Source organism: Eptatretus burgeri, chromosome 1 (assembly GCF_056783735.1).
Source record: "Eptatretus burgeri isolate ZD-2024b chromosome 1, Ebu_testis_v1, whole genome shotgun sequence".
NCBI classification, from domain to species: domain Eukaryota; kingdom Metazoa; phylum Chordata; class Myxini; order Myxiniformes; family Myxinidae; genus Eptatretus; species Eptatretus burgeri.
The window spans coordinates 37,191,249-37,214,267 of NC_140961.1; the positions used below are offsets into that span (position 1 = coordinate 37,191,249).

Consider the following 23,019-nt stretch of genomic DNA (forward strand, 5'->3'; position numbering starts at 1 on the left):
TTTGTTGGCGGACCTTGAGCGCCCTGTGGAAATGTGGTGGGGAAAAATCGCAGAGAGAGCAGGGGGGGGGGGCAAGGCTGGAGAGGAGACGGTAGAAGACAGAAAGACCACCGACCAACCTGCGGTGATTGAGTGAGAGGCCCAAAGTCTCAGCTTCATTGCGGGAGATGCCGATGATCCGAAATGCCTTGGTTTCGACAGCATGAAGCCGAGAAAGGTGGGAGGCAGGAGCACCAGCCCAGAGGGGAGAGCAGTAATCCATCAGGCTACGGACAAAAGCTTTGTAAGTGGTCAGAAGCTCAAGAGGGCCGAGGAAGGACTTTGCACGACGGAGGATTCCCAGTCGGCAACTGGCTTTGGAGGCGAGGTTGGAAATGTGACTTTCCCAGGAAAGGTCATGGCAGATAGTGAGACCCAGAAGCTTGAAAGAAAAGACTTCTTCCAGAGGATTGTTGAGAAAGTGGATGGGGGGGTTTTCTAAATGGTCTTTTCAAAGAGACATAGTGAGAGGGTGAGATTTGTCTGGATTGAAAGACATGTTCCACGTGTTGGACCAGTTTGTGATTTTGTCTAGATCTGCAGTGAGCGAAGAAGCTGCTGCTTGCCGGTCTGAGGGATGACAGATGGTACAGCAGAGGGTGGAGTCATCAGCAAAGAGATATAGAGGATTTTCCAGAGAATCGGAGAGATCATTGATGAAAACCAGAAAAAAGAACAGGGCCCAGAACGCTACCTTGAGGAACTCCAGCCTGGACAGGAAGAGGGGATGAAAGAACTCCATTTAGGGCCACACGTTGACTGCGACAGGAGAGGAAGTCTGCGAGCCATGAGTGGAGATGGTCTTGGATACCATGTGAAGAGAATTTGGTGAGTAGGGCAGGGTGCCAGTCTGTGTCAAAACACATGATATGTCCAGGGATACGGCTCGGATTTCCTGTCTGGCATTGAGGACCTCCATCCATTGATGGGAGAGCATAAGCAGCATATCCAGGGTAGAGTGACCTGGTCTGAAACCAAAGTCCCAGAAAATCAATCCGACACACATACAGAGAACTGGGACGACCAACCACGACTATACACAGGATTTTACAAAAACCACTGAAGCTTTATGCCGATAAGGTGCAGATTCTGCACGAACTCAAACCAAATGACGCACCCAAACAGAAGCCGTTTGCTTTGGAAATGCTGTCGTATAGAGGATGATGAAGATTACCTGAAAACTGCATGTTCACAGACGAAGCTTGCTTTCATGTATCGGGGAAGGTCAACCGGCACAAGGTGAGGATCTGGGGCTCTCAAAACCCCTCATGGTCATTGAACAAATATGCAACAGTCTATAATTCACAGAACAAAGGTTAATGTATGGTTGTCCATTTTTCTTTGCAGAAGATAGTGACCTCAACAATTTACATGAACATGTTGGAAGGATTCACATTCCCACATATTGAAGACCTGAAACACCCACAATGCAAACCGATATTATTTTTCAACAGGACGGCGCTCCCCCCTCATTGGGCCTTTGTCGTTAGAGTTGTCCTGAATGAAAAAATTAAAGGTCACTGGATTGGCCGAGATGGACCAACTGCCTGGTCTCCACAATCACCAGACATAACCCCCCATGATTTTTCTTTGTTGTGGGAGTTTGTGAAACATGTTGTCTACAACACCAATGTGGCAAACCTGCAGGATCTTCATTCTCGGATCACAGCTTGCATGTCCACTGGTGGACGCAAACATGCTGAGCTGAACATGGCAAGAACTTGTGTACTGCCTTGATGTCCTGCACGCAACAAACGGAACTCACATCGAAGTGTATTGATGGTGTACACAATACTTTCTGAGTTTCCGTATCATATAAACCAAAGGGTATCAATCATATCATTTATGGTTCTAAACATATTAACAACTGAAGTTTTCCGGGTCGTTTTGGACCAACCTATATAAACGCCAGTTCCTTTTTGGATTATGTGTTTGCACGTATTATGAATCATCCACGCACTGCCCTTTGGTTGGACAGCTGGCCCAATTCCACATATATATATATATATATATATATATATATATATATATATATATATATATATATATATATATATATATATATATATATACACACACAGTATATTGTTGTGGGCCGGGGGTCGGTGGTGAGGAACGACGGCTAGACGGAGCAGGAGGGCCGTCTCCCACCGAACACCAGGAATCGAAAGGTCGTCACCCCGGATAACTCCGGAGTCGACAGGTCACTTAAAGGACCGTGGTCGCCAATATTTTGACGGCGTGAGGTAGGGTCCACTTGTCTATTCCAATTTCCCTAAGTACTCACGCCGTCTAGCTACCGGGGAAGCCACACCCCCGGCCGACTCTGTCCGAACCGAGACGCTGTTACCGATTCGGGTCCGGCGTAACCGAGCGGGAATTACCAGAGCCGCGCCGGTCCCAATGACAACTTACGGCACAAACGGCCTTACGACTTCTCAAGCACGAACTATACTGCGCCAATGGAAGAAATTACAGGCAACGAACTGGAACATTTAACAGGGGTTTATTTACAATAATAGGGAAGGGAGACACAGAGCAGACTCAATCACGAATTAAATGCAATGTACAATGAGCAATCAACACTTAGACAATTTCTACTTATAGGACGGCACCACCACAGACACACACACACCAAAAAGAAATGGGGCCAGCCGGCCTTTATTCGGACCTCCAGCCCGAGAGGATAGGCGAACTGGAAGGTCAGAGTTCTGCTGGTATCTGGCCGCGTTAGCACGACTTGTCGACCTGCCCTTGTGGAGCTCGGGATTCTTGTGGAAGGGCTTGGGAAGATCGGACGCTCCAACCACCACGGTGGGACTCGAACCCACACGGACAACCTCGCACCAAGCGCCAAAGAACCAAAACGAAGCGGCAGATGCCAGCCAGCACCAAGGCGGAAGATGGCCAGCAGACCAGACGAGACGACCCAGACAGATTGCATCGGCAATTCTTCAACCCCTCCTGCCAGGTGGGAGGGATCCGTCCTGAGGTAACTCTGCCTCCCATTGGACGGGTGGCGTGTCAGTGGCCCGCCCCCCGAAGAGGCTCTGTAGTTGTTTCTGGCCTTCTGGCTTCCCATTGGCTGGAGCGCCTCGGCTTTGCTCGCTCTTCGTCCATTGGCTGGAGGAAACACTCACTGCCCTTCTTCGGAGCGGAGCCACGATCTGAGGCGATGGAGGATCCGCCCACGCCCTCAGCCAAAAACACGTGGATAATGGAGTCGGTGCGCGAAGGTTTGGTTGGGTGGTGGACCGAAGCAGGATGTTGTTGGGGAATATAAAAAAACGAACTACAAAATAACTCGCAGCGCACACATTAAATTCCCGTTAGACAAAGGGGATGGATTCTAACAATACACAAATACTTAACGAAATAACTAAACTTTGGGACTGCTGACTGTCTGTGTGCAAGAGGCTTTCAAATCTGAAATTATATATATATATATATATATATATATATATATATATATATATATATATACATAACCATGATGCATTATACATGCAAATAAGCATGTCTTTGCTTCGTGTACATAACCCAGGTTGCTTTATTTATTTTAGGGAGCAATGGAAGCAACAGTCTGTTGCCTATACACTGCCCCAATAAGGGAAGGAGCAATCCTTCCTATAATTCACAGAACAATGTCTGGTTGTGTGTATATATTTGTATGTAGCCTGTGACTGCTTGAATGCATCATTTTATGGGGGCACAGCTGTGTCATTGATGCAATGCCCCCTGTCACCACTAATTAAGCTGGTACTCATTTTTGCCAATCTCCAAAGGATGACAGGCTGAGTCAACTCACTTGGTGTTAATTCAACAGCGTGACAGGGGCTTGAACTCCAGATCCTAAGATATTAAGCCAGCCACCTTAACCGTTAAGCTGACACCAAGCTTTGTTTGTGCATAAGTTTGTTTGTGTGGTTATTTGTCGCGCTACTCCTCCTCCAGTTCTGGGCCGATTACATCCAGACTTGCTACATATGGATCATCATGATCCCAATTAATGCAAAGAGATGTTTTCATATTTGCTGTTGGTCTTGGAGTGCAGGGACACAAATTATCTCTGTAAACATGTATCGTTTGGTGTTGTTCTGAGTGGGGGAGGGTAGTACAGGTCCCCACTCTTTACAGTACAGTATTCCTGTCCCCACATTTTCCAGTGCAGTGAGGTGTTTGGAATTGCACAGTGAGAGGTAATTTGGAGGGGTATTTTGAATTACATGTTTGAATAAGGATGACACAACCCCCCCCCCCCCCCCCCGGCTGTTCCCATTGGGAGCAGGTGTTGAAATAGTTTGTGTTATAAATGAATGTTTTTGTATGTAATTTCCGTTTTAGCCTGAGTTTTCAAGGCTGATTCGTGTGAAAATACAGAAGGGTCATCCATCAGAAGCATTAAGCAAGTTTTTGCTTCATGTTTGTAATCCGCGTTATTTTGTTTGTTTTTTTAGAAGCCATCAACACAGCGGTCTATTATCTATACACCGCCAAAATAACGGGATGAGCCATTTGTGTCCTCAATGAAGGTTTTTGTGTGTAATTTCGGTTTTAGCCCGGGGTTTTCAAGGCTGAATAGTGTAAAAATACAGAAGGGTTGCCCATCATAAACATTAGGCATATTTTTTGCTTCATGTATGTAATCCGGGTAACGATACATGCATTTGACCGTAACACTATGTAACTGCTTCAAATTACACTCAAAAGGATTTCTGACTTTTTGTACATTTGAAGTCTGAACAACGCATTGCGTATCATGAAAGAAAGGCGCGTTTTGATTTCAACACATGCAGAGGAAAGAAAATAGTCTTGGAGGTAATGCATATTGATACTACAAAGTATAATATATACACAAATACAGTATTTATCAACCAAATATATTTGAAGTTTTTAATCAAACAACTCCAACCCGTCATTTTTACGACCTTTTATGCTGTATACCAGTGAAATAGGTTGGGGCTTTTAGCTTATCTGGAATTTAAATTCCAGAGAGGGTATTGTCGTCGTGCACCCTCCGTCCGTCCGTCCATCTGTTCGTCCGTCCATCCGTTTCCTTTTCGATTTCTCTGGTCAAACCGATCTGGCTGAAATTTGGCAGCAACGTTCCTCTCCTGACTGGTAACATGGATCGCAAAGGTCGTTCTGGTCATGTGACTTTAAGTCAGCTAAAATGGCCGACTTAGTAAATTCCTTCAAAAACCTTCTTCTCCAGACGCACCAGTCAGAATGCTACCAAATTTGGGTTACAACAAAAGGACACGTCCCAGATAAGCTAGAGGTCCAGTGGTCATATTTTTGTACCTAATTTTGGTTTTAGCTCGAGTTTTCAAGGCTGAATGAAATGAAAATACAGAATGGTTGCCCGTTATTTCAACGGGCTATTTCTGCTCGTCCTACTGCAATCTGTCATGTGGGATTTGAAACAAATTTTGTCGAAATTATGTCTTGCCTCGAGCCCGACAAGCCAAATGTATCGGATGCACTGCCTGTATAAATAGGAGACATTGCAAAAGCCAATACCAATGGGCATAGCAGTTGCTCCTGAATGAGAGATGCAAATGCAAATACATTTGCATTTAAGGATAATAAGAGAATGCTTTTAAGTGAAAAAGGAAAACCTGATTTTGTGAAGCTGTTAATAGACTGGATAGCAATGAGAAAAGCGTCAGAAACCTAAGAAGAATGAGCTGTGGTTAAAATTTGATAAAGATGTTTCACAGAATATGAAAGTTTCATCATAAATCGGAATATATTGATTTCGAGACCGACTGAAGCTTGGATACACAACAGGCAGGGAGAGGCCTAAGCATCACCTATACTTAGTAAAGTAATTGCTGTAATAGCATGTGGGGGTATAGCTCAGTGGTAGAGCATTTGACTGCAGATCAAGAGGTCCCTGGTTCAAATCCGGGTGCCCCCTCAATTTTTTTTTTTTCCCCTTCATTCCCTGAAAATATAATTATGTTGTGTCATTTTCTCTGTGGGTATCACATGGCATTGTGCATGTGATAGACATGATTAGATCATTTTTACCTGTATATATATATATATATGTATATATATATATATATATATATATATATTTCTTTGTCTCCATATCTACATGATTGCCTTGTCCTTGTGCAGACAATGTCTTTTGGCAATACTGTCCAAGGAAATTTCGACATAGGAAGAGGCCATTTTGCCCATCAAGCCTGTGCCGCGTCCATACGTCAGCACTCTTGCTGACTGCAGGTTGTGTGTGCTCTTGATAAGCTTCACTTTAAGCACCTGTTCACAATGGCCTAATTCTTTGGTAATTCTTTGATACCGTGATCTATCTAGTAGTAATTCTTTAAGCACTATCTAGTAGTAATTCTTTGATACCGTGATATCTGTAATATCGATCACTTTAGTGTGGAATGGACAGCCAGCTTTCGAGAAGCATCTGAAGGACAGCGTGCTCCAAGAGGTGTCACCTCATTCTGATAACGTGACAGAACGGCAGTTTTTAGTTAACAAAAAGAAAAAAACACAACCCCAGAATCGACAACTTAATGGCGAGTTCACCATCAACCCAGGATGGTGGCTCGAAGTTGTGAATTGCCTGGCTTGCGTGAAACAAAGCCACATGTGATGTGGTCTCTTCAGAAAGGTAGTGGCAGCGGAGGGATGGATCGGTTTAAATGGGAATTAGATAGGTAGCTGGATGCATTGGAGATGGAGGGGTACGGTATAGGGAGGGATATTGGCTCGTCTGGATGGGATGGTCGGCAGTTGTGTGTGGATCAGTGGATGGGTGAGTGCAGCACAGGCATGATGGGCCGAACAGCATCCTCCTGTGCCAAAGTTCCTTGTACAGTGCAGTGTGTTGTTTGGTAAACTCGTCCGCTTTTTGGAGGAATTTTCCAAAATATATTGGAGTGAACATCCATTGTAACAGGGCTAACAGGATGGCCTGGAGGTATGCATCCTTACAGGTATACATCGCACACACGCCTTTAAGCTGTCTAGCCTGGGTTCAAATCCCATCCAGCCTGGGTTCAAATCCCATCCCAGCTATAAACTGTCATCCTGGTGTTTCACAGGTAGGGTGATTCATCAATGTGTGTGCCGTCCCTCCGATGGTCGTTTGCCAGCATTCGTTGATGGACCGTCACTCTGCCGTTGTATTTCTACACTCTGCTGCTCCACCACATCATGTCCTCACCGCCGTGAGGAAACAATCCCCGAAGCAACACCCTGGTGTCCATGACAGTGAAGCACTTTATTATTGATGGTACATTTTTTTTAACCCAGCCGTGGTTGGAAATCATTGCTTGTTGGACGGTTCAATGGATTGTGTTTCATGCTTGGACGTTGATGAAAGAATGCCTCCAAGATGGTTGTTGGCGTCATGGTTGTGAGGCCACGTGGTGCGAGCATGGCCTTTTCGAGTTTTGCACGCGAAGCATCATCGGAACATTAAAGAGAGAAATTATTTTTTGAAGAATACCATGACAGGCACTGGAGCATCAGATGCCTGCTGGCACTCAGGGAGGGCAAGAATCAATAAGACGAGCTGTTTGAAATGCAGGTCCAACGTAATGAGAAATAATTAATTCCGCTTACCTTTAATTTCCATTTCACAGTAAAGCTGGATTACTGGTAAAGGTCGAACATGGAAGGCTGATTGTGAACGTGTAGTCATCGCAAGAATCTCAAAATCCATGTCTCTATAACTGCACTGCACTGAATCCAAAGCACGACGTCTCTAACTCAAAATCAATGTCCAGATGTCCATGAGGGTGTCATCAACATCAACTTCACATATTAGTATCTCCGCCAACGAAGGTGGGTGGAGGTTATGTTTTCACCTCTGTCTGTTATTTGTGAAATTGAAGGTTCGCAGGTACACAACATGGCCAAAAGTATGCGGACACCCCTTCCAATTAGTGGATTTGGCTATTTCAGCGACACCCATTGCTGACAGGTGTATAAAATCAAGCACACAGCAATGCAATCTCCATAGACAAACATTGGCAGGAGAATGGGCCGTACTGAAGATCTCGGTGACTTTCAACCTGGCACCGTCATGGGATGCCACCTTTCCAACGAGTCAGTTCATCAAATTTCTGCCCTGCTCGAGCTGCCCCAGTCAACTGTAAGTGCTGTTATTGTGAAGTGGAAACGTCTAGGAGCAACAACAGCTCAGCTGCGAAGTGGTAGGCCACACAAGCTTACAGAATGGGAACGCCGAGTGCTGAAACGCGTAGCAAGGAAAAATCGTCTGTCGTCGGTTGCATCACTCACAACCGAGCTCCAAACTGACTCTGGAAGCAACGTCAGCACAAGCACTGTTTGTAGAGAGCTTCATGAAATGGGTTTTCATGGCCGAGCAGTCACACACAAGCCTAAGATCACCATACGCAATGACAAGCGTCGGCTGGAGTGGTGTAAAGCTCACAGCCAATGGACTCTAGAGCAGTGGAAACACGTTCTCTGGAATGATGAATCACGCTTCACCATCTGGCAGTCCGACGGACGAAACTGTGTTTGGTGGATGCCAGGAGAATACGACCTGCCTGAATGCATCGTGCCAACTGTAAAAATTGGTGAAGTTGGAATAATGGTCTGGGGCTGTTTTTCATGGTTCAGGCTCGGCCCCTTAGTTCCTGTGAAGGGAAATCTTAGCGCCACAGCATACAATGACATTCTAAAGGATTCTGTGCTTCCAACTTTGTGGCAACAGTTTGAGGGAAGGCCCTTTTCTGTTTCAGCATGACAATGCCCCCGTGCTCAAAGCGAGGTCCATACAGAAATGGTTTGTCGAGATTGGCGTGGAAAAACTTGGCTGGCCTGCACAGAGCCCTGACCTCAACCCCATCGAACACCTTTGGGATGAATTGGAACACCGACTGCGAGCCAGAGCTAATCACCCAATATCAGTGCCCGACCTCGCTAATGCTCTTGTGGCTGAATGGAAGCAAATCTCTGCAGCAATGTTCCAACATCTCGTGGAAAGCCTTCTTAGAAGAGTGGAGGCTGTTTTAGCAGCAAAGGCGGAGACCAACTCCATATTAATGCCCATGATTTTGGAATGAGATGTTGGACAAACAGGTTTTTGTTTTTTTTACAAGGATTACAAGGAAATTATGCGCAGGAGGAGGACATTCGGCCCATTATGCCTGTTGCACACCAATACCAGATTTAATAAATCCATCAATACCCCTTCCCTTCATGTGCAGCCATTTGGCTGCTACATTGGTGCTCATTTTGCCGACCTCGGAAGGATGACAGGCTGAGTCAACCCCCTGGTGTTAATTCAGCGGAAAAAACAAGGCTTGAACTCAGCACCCTAGGATCCCAAGCCACCACCCTAATCATGAAGCCAACACCATGTTGTCCACACACTTTTGGCCATGTCGTGTATATTGGTTGGTCTGGTCTGTAATTCTGTTTGTTCGTCAATCGCCGACGCATCCAAATTTTAAACTGATCTCCAGGAAACTTCACCGAATGGTGGAGTTCGTCATAAGCAAGAAACCTCTTGTTTTTAAGGTCAAAAGATCAACATAGGCCTAATTTATAAAATTCTCAATTTTCATCCAATTGACCTGAAATTTGAAGAGGATTTTCATATCAGGTGACTGATTAAACCACCAATTATGTTTCAGCTTGGTGAAACCAGCGGCAAACAATCAATCTGATATCAAACCAGCGGCAAACAAAGCTTGAACTCAGCACCCTAGGATCCCAAGCCACCACCCTAAAGGCGCTGTCACACCTTGACGTTTTAGCCAGCAATGGCAACGTATAAAAATGTATGTAAAACGTTGGCGTACGCTGAAGTTTTGAGGTTTTTTTGAAAAAAGTTTTGGTCGTATTCATAACGTGTTGGTCGTATGCATAACACATTAGTAACGGGCACAGAACGTTTCGTTGTGTGATAGATAACTTATACCAACAAATGCTTAGCCTGTTGTCGGTGTTCACAACCTATGCCCAACGATAGTTTAACTTAGGCATAGCGCGCTGCACGTATCGCCGACAAACTCGTGGCGTAGCCTGTTAAAAACCTGCCGCACGCCGATTTAAATCATAACTGCCTGAAAATTGGAAGTGTCAACATCGCAGTCACACCTCGACGATTTAGCCAGCGTATGCCGACCTATGAAAAATGTGTGTAAAACGCAGGCACACGTCGAATACGGTATGGTAAGTTGTGTATACGTTAGGAGCACGCTGAAAAACGAGGAAGTACGCTGTCATATTCCGTGGTACGTCTAGTACGTCGTGAAATTTCAAGCATGCTGAAAATTTTATGACGTACTCGACGTATGGCTCACAAGTTCCGCATACGCTGGCATAAGTTCTCTGCACGCTCCGCGATCGTTGACACACGTTACTTGTAAGTTACTCATAAGTCGAAACACGTCGAGGTAATGTTTAGCATACCCGAAACTTAATTTTTAACCTATGAGTAGCGTGCTTTGAACCTATGAGTAGCGTGCTTTGAACCTATGTGTAACGTATCTCAAACGCACATTGTCGTATGTAAACGAATTTGATTGACGTCTTCCGGACGACCACAGAACTTACTGAACGTGTTTCTAACTTACATCTACCGTATAATGGCGTATTGGCAGCGTTTAGGGGAATTGGTATATAAAAATGGGCTTCACAAGAGGAACCCATCAGTGTTCCAGACTCCATGTTGAGCAGATGTCAATGTCAGTAGTATCAGTAGTAGTAGTTGTAGTAGTAGAGCGTGTCAGTAGTAGTAATGTGTGTCAGTAGTAGTAGTAGTAGTAGTAGTAGTAATAGTAGGTGAGCGTGTCAGTAGTAGTAGTATTGGTAGTAGTAGTAGGTGAGCATATCAGTAGTAGTAGGTGAACGTGTCAGTCGTAGTAGTATTGGTAGTAGTAGCAGTAGTATTGGTAGTAGTAGTAGTAGCAGTAGGTGAGCGTGTCGGTAGTAGTAGTATTGGTAGTAGTAGTAGGTCCATGTCAGTAGTAGTAGGTGAGCGTGATGGGGAGGGTGTGGGTGATGATGGATCCTCGTTGCGTCCACGAATAGGAGACTACTTTGCACCATTGTTCGATGTTCTTTTCGGCTAATTTTTTTTTCTCATTCCCACGATGAACTTTTTTTTGTTTCAGTTTTAAAAGGATTCAAAACGACTTGGACAAATGCATAATGTACAATTAATGAACACAGAACACTTCGATAACTTGTAGATAAGATATACCAACGATTAATTAGCGTGTTTTCGGTGTCCACAACCTATGCCCAACGATAGTCTAACGTATGCATAGCGTGGCAGCATATCGTCGACGATTACGTGAGGTTTTCTATTCATAGGCTGCAACTTCACTTTTAATAAATGCCTGTCACTCGCCTATTGTTTTTGGACGCTGGTGCTCGGCAATTGAAATTGTTTCCATTGAACGAGTTAAATCACTTCCACTGGACTATTGAAATGATTTAATAATAATGCTTGGTTATCCTTGGAACCCACTCTGGCTAGTAGCTCGTCGAACATCGCTGGCGGCATTCGCAGGAAGTTGATGAAGGATGCATGGTCCTCGTTCCGGAGTTCCACCATGAACTGGTCATATATGCTGTAATGGTGTCGCCTCCCGATCCATGGTCTCACCCAGTTCCTTCTCCTCCGTTCATGTCTTCTTCTCCCGGCTCTATTGGCAAACAATTGGTGCAGTGTAAACTCGATGAGGTCATGTTGATGTTCGAGGATAGGTCGGTATTGTCGTCTCAGCGTTGCCGTATCCTCCATCTCTCGGAATGACATGGGCATGTACTCACCACGAAGTCTAAAAAATAAGACGGGTTCCTCCTGCGAAGCCCCTTTTTATATATCAATTCCCCTAATCGCTGCCAATACGCCATTATACGGTATCTGTAAGTTAGAAACGCGTTCATTAAGTTCTGTTGTCGTCAAATATGTCTACGCCTTTTTCAAGTAACGTGTTGCGAAGTGTGAACAACGTTCGTGTAGCGTGCTTACAAAACGTTACTCATAGGTTAGAAATAAGTTTCGGGTACGCTAAACATTACCTCGACGTGTTTCGACTTATGAGTAACCTACAAGTAACGTGTGTCGACGTGTGTCAACGATAGCATAACGTGCCTCCAACTTATGGCCAGCGTAGCGGAACGTGTGAGTCATACGCCGGCATATGTCGTAAAATTTCAAGCATGCAAAAATTTGAGGTCAACCCAAAAGTACAACGTTTAAAGCCAGCATACTACGACTTATGGCAGTGTTTTTCAGCGTGCTCTTAACGAATACAAAACGTACCAATAACGTATTCGACGTGTGCCAGCGTTTTAGACAAATTTTTCATAAATCGGCATACGCTGGCTAAATCGTCAAGTTGTGACAGCGGCTTAATCATGAAGCCAACACCATGTTGTCCAAAATCTGAAATCAAACCAGCAGCAAACAAGGCATTTTCACCACCAATTATGTTTCAGCTTAAATTTGTTTCAGGAATTTCGCAAGTATCGTGCTATGCACAACATCTTTCTTCTTTGCCTGTTTTGATTTAATCTGTTAGTCAATCACCTCTTGTTACAATTTTAAACCGATCTTCACGAAACTTCACCAAATTGTGGAGTTGGTCATAAGCAAGAAGCCTATTGATTTTGAGGTCAAAAGGTCAACATATTGATAGTTTGTAGGATTTTTTCTGGAGTCAGAGAGATCATTGATGAAGATTAGAAAAAGCACACGGCCAAGAACACTGCCTTGAGAAACTCCAGCCTGAACAGGAAGAGAGGATGAGAGAATTCCATGAAGGGCCACACGTTGGCTGCAACATGAGAGGAAGTCTGCGAGCCATGAGTGGAGATGGCCTTGGATACCATAGGAAGAGAGTTTGGTGAGCAGGTCAGGGAGCCAGACTGTGTCAAAAGCACGTGATATGTCTCGGGAGATGGCTCTGATCTCATGTCTGACATTGAGGATCTTCCATTGTTGGGAGAGCAGAAGCAGCTTGTCCAGGGTAGAGTGACCTGGTCTGAATCCAAATTGATGATCTGAAATCAAACCATTGGAGAAGAGGAAGGATTCTATGTCTGAAGCAATGCTGGCTTCCATAACCTTGCTGATGATTGGGAGAAGGCTGATTGGTCTTTAGTTGCAGGCATCTGTTTTTGCACCTTTATTATGCTGAGCGGTAATGTTTGCTGATTTCCAAGCAGATGGCAGATGACGTTGAGTAAATGAGAGGGTGAATAGAATAGAGAGAGGGTGAGCAAGAGCAGCAGAGCAGGTTTTCAGGACACGTGGGCTGATGCCGTCTGGACCGGTTGCAGAATCTGAGTTGAGGTTTGACAGCAGGCTCTCCACTTTGTCAGGAGAAAAGGACACAGAGTCCAGGAACAGCTGGGTGTGACTGGGTAAGCTGGGTCCAGAAAGTTATTGGTTTGGGTCACAATAATTCGAAGCAGACACGGAGTTTAGGCATTCAGCCTTTTCGCATGCGGTGTCAGCTGTGCGGCCATTTGAGGTAATGGAGGGGATTGGGGGGGGGGATACACACCAGAAACGGACTTAACCAGACACCACCAGGATTTGGAGGAGGGAGACAGGTTTGAGAGTCCAGACGAGATTAGAAACGTTGTTTTCTGGCTCTCCTGAGGGTAGACACACACTTGTTCTGAGCTTTGTGGAAGGAACTGAGATTGCCTTCAGTTGGATTTTCCTTCCATGAGGTGAAGGCAAGTTGTTTCAGGACAACTGCCTCGCCACAAACTTTAGTGTACCATGGGTGGGAGGAAGGGTATGACAACTGAAGACAAGATGGAATAAATCTGTGCATGAGACAGAGCACATTTCTTTGAAAAAATTCCCAGGGTGAGTTAATGTTGGAGAAAGGAGAGAAAGTAGAGATGGGAGACCAGTCTAGAAGTTTGATGGCAGCTATAAATCCCTGCCAGTCGGCCTGAGTGAAATGCCAGACTCGTGAGTGCTGATGTGGTTCTCTTGTTTCTCTTGATGTGCTGATGTTTCAAGGCAGCTTGCGTCTGCCTTGAAAATTCTATGGCTGCCGCAGGGCCCCCTTAAGGTCACCGTGCGACATCAAATCAAAGACCGTACGGCAACCCCACGTTTTCGGTCTCCATAATTTCTAAATATGCCGTGCGGCTCCCCGAAAAATAAAAACATATGTGACTGCTACATTGTGTGACCATGGAAATACTGCGGCCGCCATATAATTGCTAGTGGCCATAGATTTTGGAGACCCCACGGCCGCCGTGGCAAATGTGACTAAGGCCTAAGCAACGGAGGTGTGCATAGCAACCATTCATTTTTGTGTATATGCTCGCCACATTGTACACATTTCACCCAAGTTTCATCAAAATCAGACTCTTTCTCTTAGAGATATTCGCAATTAACCGTTCCTGAAATGTTCGACATGTACTCGCCCAAAACCTATCTCCTCCTACAAATATTTTTTGTTAGGGCTGCAAATTGGCAGGAAGCAAATTGGCAAAGATTGCACACAGAACTCGAAGCTTCGATTTTTTTTTTGATTTTTTTGACCACTTTAAAGGGCCGTTGCTATGTTGTTGCTAGGGCCCGGGGTCCCATATTCGAAAGCACACGATTCCCAGAAATATTGGTCCTACCTACCAAATTTCATTGGAATCGGTTGAGTGGTTTAGCCCCTAGGCTTGACCAAAGTTTCACGGACAGACAGACAGATGGAAATGTCCAGAATAAGGGTGCTCTAAGAGCAGCCAACAAATAGACCCAAACGCAATACCCCCTCCTTCGGCGAGGGAAACAAGTTATTATTTAAAGCACATTGTCTTCATGATGAAGCTCGAAGGCTGAAATGGCGATCATACCTTGAAGGACTCGTTTGTTTGTTTGTGTGTTTGTCCACACAGAACTTTTGTGTTTTTCTCTGCAACTGCTTGTAGGATTGAGATGAAATTTTCACCATTGGTGCGACTACGCGTGTAGAATGTTTTAAGGATAATTATGACGTCATAGATCATGTTTTGTGGCAGCCATGTTGGAAAAACCGAAAAACTTTGGACTTCTGTATCTGAAACTGCACCAAGGAAAATATTGAAACTTGGCACATGGTAAGTACTCCACATGGGGAATGAGTGTGATATTTATGATGTGATAGGTGCATTTATGACATCATGATTGCATATGTAGAATGCTACATCGGATCAGTATGAACATTTTTGAGGGTCTCGGGATAAAATAGTCCACAGAAAAAAAATTGATGACATAACCGGTCACATGATTCGGCAGCCATACTGTTTTTTTTTAACCTTCAAAAATCTTCTTCTCTGAAATGGCTGAACAGATCGAGGTGAAACTTTAAACGTATGACCACCTATTCATGAGGAACAAAACGTTCACACGTATGATGTCATAGGTCACATGGTTTGGCAGCTATATTGGATTTACCCGAAAACCTATGAAAAGTCTTCGTCTCCAGGACGGCTGGGAAACTTCACACAAATGATCCCCAAGCCTTGGGGATACCAGGGTATTCACAAATAATTGATGTCACATGGTCTGGCAACCATATTGGATTGAATGAAAATCTTAAAAAAAATTATTTCTCTTGAACTGCTTCATCAATCAACATGAACCTTCACAATCATGATCTAGTAGTGATGGGCAATATATGTTTTAAATTTCAACCTGGTCAGACACATGGTCTTGCAGCCAGATTTTTTTTTTTGAATCTAGGTAACACACCAGTGCACAAACACCACAAAATACACAATACAAAACTACACAAACACCACACAAAACAAGCCCTGGCGAGGGTATGCAATCTCTGATTGCTGTATTTCTTATTTGACCTTTTATTTATTTCAACCTTTTTTTTTATTTAAAAAAAAAATTCAACATTTTATTTATTTATTGGATTTCGGAAAAAAAAAAATCTAATTGTCTTTTTGGTAACTTTCCAAACATGATGGTCCTGATTCAAACAAGTTTATCTCTTGTCCACTGGAACTTTCCATTCATCAAACTATCTTTTTCATTGCTTACAGTGGAGCAGCAACACTCACAACGAATTATATTTCATTGATCTCTCTCTTCGTGTTTTCTCTGTACAGCACGTCACCAGTTTTCCATCCTGAAGGACAAAAGAACATCTGTTCGACAACTGTTTAAGAGAAAGAAAAGACGAGAGAGAGAGAGAAAGAGAGAGAGAGAGAGAGAGAGAGAGAGAGAGAGAGAGAGAGAGAGAGAGAGAGAGAGAGAGAGAGAGAGAGAGAGAGAGAGAGAGAGAGAGAGAGACAGACAGACAGACAGACAGACAGACAGACAGAGAAAGAGAAAGAGAGAACTAAAACAATAAGAGCTAGCCTATGAACTGGAGCATGATAAAGGTATCAAGAAAAGAGCATGAATGAGAAGGTGGTTCCATTCACAAAATATCCAGTGCTGTCCACGGGGACCGGTTGGGAATGTTTGAGGCAGCGAGAAGTTGGAATGGGGGATCGCGTGGTGCCGGCTGGAGGGACAAAGCTTCATGGTCGGAAGAACAAAGCTTGTGCTGCCCTTGGCCGCGGCCCAGCTTGGCTTTCTGCCGGAACAGAAAGCATCTCGTGCACGGAACTGTTATATTTAAACTAAAGCTTTCTTCCTCCGATCTCAGGTCCAGTGTAAGCTCGCAATCCGGTCTTTGGAGGGTACAATCGGATGGGACACGTATACATACATGGTCGAGTTTGTGCCAGAAAGGGGTAACTGTTGAATCAGCCGACCTTTTATAGCTGAGAATTGATGACTTCTATGGACTGGGAAGAGCTTCAAAGTGGTCCATTTATTGGAAACACACAGATGATCTTTGTGACTCCCCCACTCATCTGCCCCATCTTCACCATACCCGAAGAAGGATGCTCAGCTGATCACAGGGCGTGAGAAGACGGTGCGATGGGAGGGTGGACCCTCTAAGCTCAATGGAGATGCTTGAGGATCTAAAGGATGTGACGCGGTCACAGTCAGTGACACAATGATTGCATCCTGATTGCTGCTGATTCACGACGATGACCCGTGACCGAACCTCTTTGTAAGTGAAACCACGTGATTCGCACCTGCTGATCGTGCTTGCGTCATAACCGTGACTTAGTGATATGAAATCGATCAAGTTTCGCAAATTGTTGATGGAAGGGGGGTTCGTGTTCAAAGCACACTACTGTACTGTACATGTGTGTGCAATATCTAGCGGAGTAAATAAAACCTGCTTCCCGCGGTCAACCCTTCAGTCATAGTGTAAACGCTCACAGTAAGCTTTGGCTCATAAGAGAGAGATGAAGAAGTGGAATAAGTAACAAAGAAGAAGAGGCTAACACATTTTCACAGACGATTAACGGTGAAGTGAAAACAAGTACAATGCCTCTTCAGGTAATGCAGTCCTTGCTCTGCTTCGTTTGCACTTGCAATTGAGCAAAGTGTGGAAGCTGATGTCCTCGTCCGTTTTATATTCAGCCTGTTCTGCCAGGGGAAATCTATTTATTACGTATGCAAACAAAGCAGAACGTTTGACTGTTCCCACCCCCTTTCCACACTCTCCAGGATGTTCTTGATTCAAACAGATCTCATGAGTTACAACTACTATCTTGTCTTTACCCTCTTCACGAGAACTACCAACTCCTCTCTTTTCTCCCACACTTCTCTACCCTTCATTGTCTCTTCTATAATCTTCCTTTCTCAACTTTCATTTTATCATTGTCACCCTCCCCATGTGCCTATGTAATACATATATTCCCCCCATCCTCCATTTTCTACCTTCTGGTCTTATGTGCGGGTTTGCTTGATTACAAAGCACCGATGTCTCATTTGAAGCGATAGATGGCGCTCTCCTCCCGAGCAGTTGTGAGGCCTCATGGAGTATCGGAGTTGAATGCCTGGAAGGGTCAATGAAGGGGATGGATCCGTGTGGAGTGCTGGACCATGATACTAGCCTGTGGAGAGGGAGATTCTTTCTCTATCTCTTTGCCCGACTGTACACCCTTCGGATACAACCAAGGTTGTGGACCCAAGTTCTGAGAGGTTCTGGGATTAAAGAATCCAGACCTTGACTGTGGACGGTGACCAGTTGATTATATCCGTATGGTTATTGAATTGGGCACTCAATAAGCTTCAGGAATTCTTTGCATCTCTATCAGAATTGAGGGACTCGATTGGGTTGAGGATTTCTTCCATCGGGTTCTCTTTCCATTGATTGGTCAATGCAATCTGAGATCACCGATGATGTGTTTGGTTATGCAAATTCACATTTGCTAAAACTACCCCTCATGCAATGTTGAGTCAAACAAGTATTCAGGCCAAGCCAAAAGCTGAGCACTTCAGAGATCATGTTCTCTTGTATGATTTTGTTTGGACAAACTTCATCATCCACTTGGAGCTTTAGATTTACAATGTATGCATTTTATGTAAGGATCACTCTAAATTTGGCAACGGCCGAGCAAAGCGAGATCGAGGCCGTTTATTCCCGGTATGTGAAACACCCTGCAACCCAAGCCTGCGGAAAACAGATTTTTGGAACGCCGGCCACATTTTCCATCCAATCATCATGTAACTTTCTTTTAAAAATGCATCCATGGGTATGCGCTCATATGTTGAAACTTTGTGTCGATCGCTCAAGCAGTTGCAGAGAAAACAAATTTAAAAGCGAATGAAGGTGAAAAAGTGAGGGCCTCGGCCGACGTTCCACAACATGGTCGAAGATGGTTGTGGACACCTATTACTAGTCGTTTATCTTTTTTTGTATTAAAAGGTGTTTTTTTGTTTCAAAAAGAGAAAAACCATGTGTAGCTTACAAGACCATGATTTTTTTTGCTTTCGGACCAGGAAGCCTGTGTTTATTATATGAACCTACATTTACCCTTCATTGTTCTTCATTTGATGCTTGATTGTTCTGTTCCATCTTTACAAAGAGAACATCCTATGAATGTATTATTTAATTATTATCAAAGCAATCTTGCTTCTTCAAACTATCCAGATTGGTATTTGGTGCTGACAATCTGCCAGTGCTCTCGAAACTGTTGCGTGACATTATGATGTATATTCACCGGCACAATAATACAGTAACTATGTCCACCCGTGCATGTCTTACCGAGACAGGTTTAGCATACAATAGGAGGGCATGGTACAAATATGCTGGAGATGAGATACTGAACTTAACTTAAGCAACGAGTTGGTTAGATCACTGTCAATAAGACAGTTGGTGGGAGAATTGGAGGTCACGTATGAACCGGTTCTATTACCGAGACGTTTGTCAGCCATTGTGAAGGTCTTGAGAGAACAATAATACCGGAAAACTTTTGAAGAGTTTGGTTTTGTATGTGCAGCATGGATTATAGACATATGAATAACTCTTGTGGATGAAGAATTGTGACACTGAGGAGGTTGAAAGGGATACTGTTAGCAGATAGAGGAAGTTGTGCAAACCAGAGCCACATGAACTAAAAAGAAACCTCATAGGTTTTAAGCTTTTGTATCTTGGATCTAACACCCATTATGTGTAGTCTGGAACATCAAGAGCATCCATGGCAGTTGCCAAAGCTCCAACACATTGAAGGCAATGTGTTGTCCATAAAAAGGTATCATTCAGGTAATTGGTTAATTAGCGTTGTTTGGCAGCGCATGGGTTCTTCAAGATCAAAGGTCTGTTGCGTTATTTCTCAACAACAATACCTTATAATTGTATCTACTGATTTCAAGATGGAGATCATATATACACATGATAATTTTACACGGACTTTAGGTGCCCGAGGATACACAAGGAATTTTGGTGCAGGAGGAAGCCATTCGGCCCATCATGCTTGCGCTGCACCAACATCGGATACCATCATCCATCCACACAGAAGCACTCCCTACAAGTCCTGTCTACATCCCCATAGCCCTCTATCTCTAATGAATCCAGGTACCTATCTAATTCCAATCTAAACCTATCCACCCCTCCACTGCCACTACCTTTCCGGTTAGACCATTCCATGTATTAGTGTCTGAAAAACCCCTGCCTATCTAACTGAAAGACCCCTGCCTTAAAACTGTCTTAACTCTCATCTTCTTTACCCTCAAGCTGCGGCCCCTGGTCTTACCACTGTCCACTCTGCTGGAAAAAAAAGTCCAGCTCTTCTTATCATGTCCTGGTCAAGGAGACCTTTAATACCAAGTGGGCTGTTTAGGGGACAGCTGAGCCCACTTGATCAGCAACAGGTCCCACTATGAAAAACAAATTTATTCAGCATACAAATAAAATAATCCACTACCAGCAACTCAAAAAATAATAACAAGAAGAAACAAAAAAAAATCACTCACTATGCACACTTCCGAGATAGTCACAAATAATCGCTCATGTAATCAATAGCAGCTGTTAGGAACAACGACAGACAAGTCTGAACAGCGCTTATGATCAATTATCTGGATTGAAGTCACGGGGTTAATGAAGCCGGGCGGCAAGAAAGCTGTGCTACGCTAAACATGAAATGAAAGATCGATATGGAAACAAGAACTCGCGACGAATGCAAACGGGTAACGAGACACTAATATTATCGCATTACCATTATGATTGAGCAAACACTCGGGCTAGCAATTAACTCGAGTTAGCTTTTTCGGAATTGCTTATGATAAGGCTGTTTACTCTTCTTTAGTCTGCCTTCAGTCCTGTTATGGAAACAGTTTTGAATGGATAAAATCTTTGCAAAAATATTGCTACCCATCACAGGCCTTTTATCTCTGATGTGATGCGAACGAGCGAGTAACATTCGAGGAGTATCTGTCAGTGTCTAACATACCTCCATGAAGCACATCCTCATGGGATGGACAGGCACATCCTCATGGGATGGACGGCTTCTTTTGGTCAAAGATCCTCATGTTTGCAGCCTCATAATTGGTCAATTCACCCTCATAAGTTATTGATGAAGTTTTGGGCTTGGCAATCCATCTGCATGAGCCGGTCATTCTTTCATTTACTCAGTTATTTGTATTCAACTCCCCTTTATATCGATTGTATCTTTTGACAAATTCAATCACAGCCTTAACTTCGTTCCTTTCCTTCTCTTGTCACGTCAACGAATTAATGCGCCATCTTTCACCTCCTGGTCCATAAAACGGTAGACTCGATTCCTGAACTTAGTTACTCCAGATCAACCATCTTGTCGCTCCGGAAATGTTTTAAGGCCGAAGCAATCATCTTTCACCATGAAACAAATATGGCATTGAGATATCCTGATATGAGTATAATATTGTGCATGTGACGAACCTTTTGCATGAATGGTCTATAACCCGATGAGGCGCAGGGAGGGCGATCCCATTTCCCCGGATCTGGCTCTCTCACATGACCGACACACTGCTCCTTTTGTGTGGTGGCCTATGGAGAGGTCTCATCTGCTCATTATCTCTCAACTTGCCGAGGCAAGCAATAATGGAACCCGATAGACATGTTCCGTCGCTGTTAATGTTCGGTTTGGCACATGTTCTATTCCCAACTTGCCTAACTGTCTGTTTATTTATTTATCAACTTCTGGTGGTGATAGATAAACACCTCTCTCCCTGATGATATATGGTCTGAGCGGATATTCCATGAACTTATGAGAAATACCAGGAAATTATTATACGTTCAGATATAAACGATAGGAATGAAAAATAAGAATTTCCATCTTGACAACACATTAGGGTAGACTTCTACCTATCTTATATCCAAAGGTCCTTAACATATCTTTCCATGTCGCAGGGGTGAGGAACTTTGCTCCAAATTATGAAGATGACATCTCACCGCTCAGCTGATGTAAATCATTTTGCTGGCCTGTTAGATTTCCCCCTTAATGCTGAGGATATTAACTCCACCCGAAGCCCCAACACACTCATAAAGATTGACTCGTAGCTTACTGTTTCACTTGCTATGATACCCCTGTATGTTTCACGTGTAATGATCTTGTAAAAGTCCATGCTGTGTCACATGGCTTGATTCATATGGTTATCCAGGTTGTCAGGGCCACTGGTTGCTTCAGCATAAAAGCATATTTGCTTTTGGGGTGCATGATGACCAGAAAGTATATGGAGGAGGCAATGTGCTGTGGTGGTGAACGGAGGAGTATCAAAGTCAGCAGGTGTGGTGGTTGTGGTCAGGGTGTGGTGGTTTGTTGGGTGAGGTGAAAGCAGCTCTTTTATAGGTCAGGAGGGTCAAGAGAGAATGGAACGATATTGTGGTGGGGGGGGGTGGGGGAGATGGTGGCTGTTTTGTGAACCAAAGGGTGAAGGTTAAAAGAAGGGCAGGATATGAGGTGAGAAAGAGGGAGTAGAAGGAGAAGTCTGGTAAGTGAGGTGTAAGGGGAGCATGGCGGGGCGAGTGGGTGAAAAGACGAAGATGGAGTTGAGAGGGAAACAGCTCGAGGCAGAAATCAGATATCCCTGCAAACAATATGACAAACAACGGAAATGAAAAAAGGAGCTGAGATAGATTAAACAATCAGCCTTCTTGTTAAGGTTGACACAAAATAAGAGATTATATTTAACGATCACACTCGCACCGATTAACGGCCAAGCGGCCCGCGGCGACAGTATCGTGTTCCTCTCCGTTAACGCTCATTTGTTGAGCTAACAAAGCCGCCATGGCAAATTACACGGAGAGGTAGAGGGGGAGAGAGAGGGACCTTCAACCAATTATGACCAATTAAGCCCTGCAGCCACGTGCCCGGGCAGCGTGCTGTGCACGAGATCAATATTTGCACAGAGGCAAAGCGATTGTGCCGTGAGACGAGCACGCAAGGCAGCTGCTCTGAATGTTGTTAGTTTATTTACTTAGTGTTATTATTTTCCTAATATCAGTTAAAAGTAGGTAGAACTGCATGTGGACAGTAATAAATAAGCTGAAGGAACAAATACAAGACTTATAGGGTGTGTCCTGGGACAATAATCAGGTGAAGCTGTTGAAAGAAAACCTCGAGAGATAAGCAAAGGATTGTTTGAAGGTTCAAAACGAGAAATGTTTGGTTGTT

General features: G+C 44.1%; 1 protein-coding gene and 1 non-coding gene across 11 annotated transcripts in view; one reads left to right on the forward strand and one right to left on the reverse strand.

The window, feature by feature from the left end:
* Positions 1-23,019, reverse strand: part of LOC147034261 (uncharacterized) — a 231,089-nt gene that overhangs the window by 53,343 nt on the left and 154,727 nt on the right. For 5 of the 10 annotated variants that reach the window (XR_015057736.1, XM_085879593.1, XM_085879574.1 and 2 more), the window contains one exon: positions 20,272-22,432. The exons of 3 other annotated variants lie outside the window; for them this stretch is intronic. Coding sequence is in view for 5 of the 7 variants with exons in the window: in XM_085879593.1 (XP_085735719.1) it covers positions 22,283-22,432 (150 nt within the window). In the remaining 2 variants the exon portion in view is untranslated. Of the gene's footprint in view, positions 1-1,680; positions 1,781-20,271; positions 22,433-23,019 lie in introns of those variants that run through there. 2 more of the 10 variants (XR_015057730.1, XM_085879610.1) reach the window with 1 other exon arrangement.
* On the forward strand, positions 5,891-5,962 carry TRNAC-GCA (transfer RNA cysteine (anticodon GCA)). The gene has a single exon. It is a non-coding gene; the product is annotated as a tRNA-Cys (tRNA).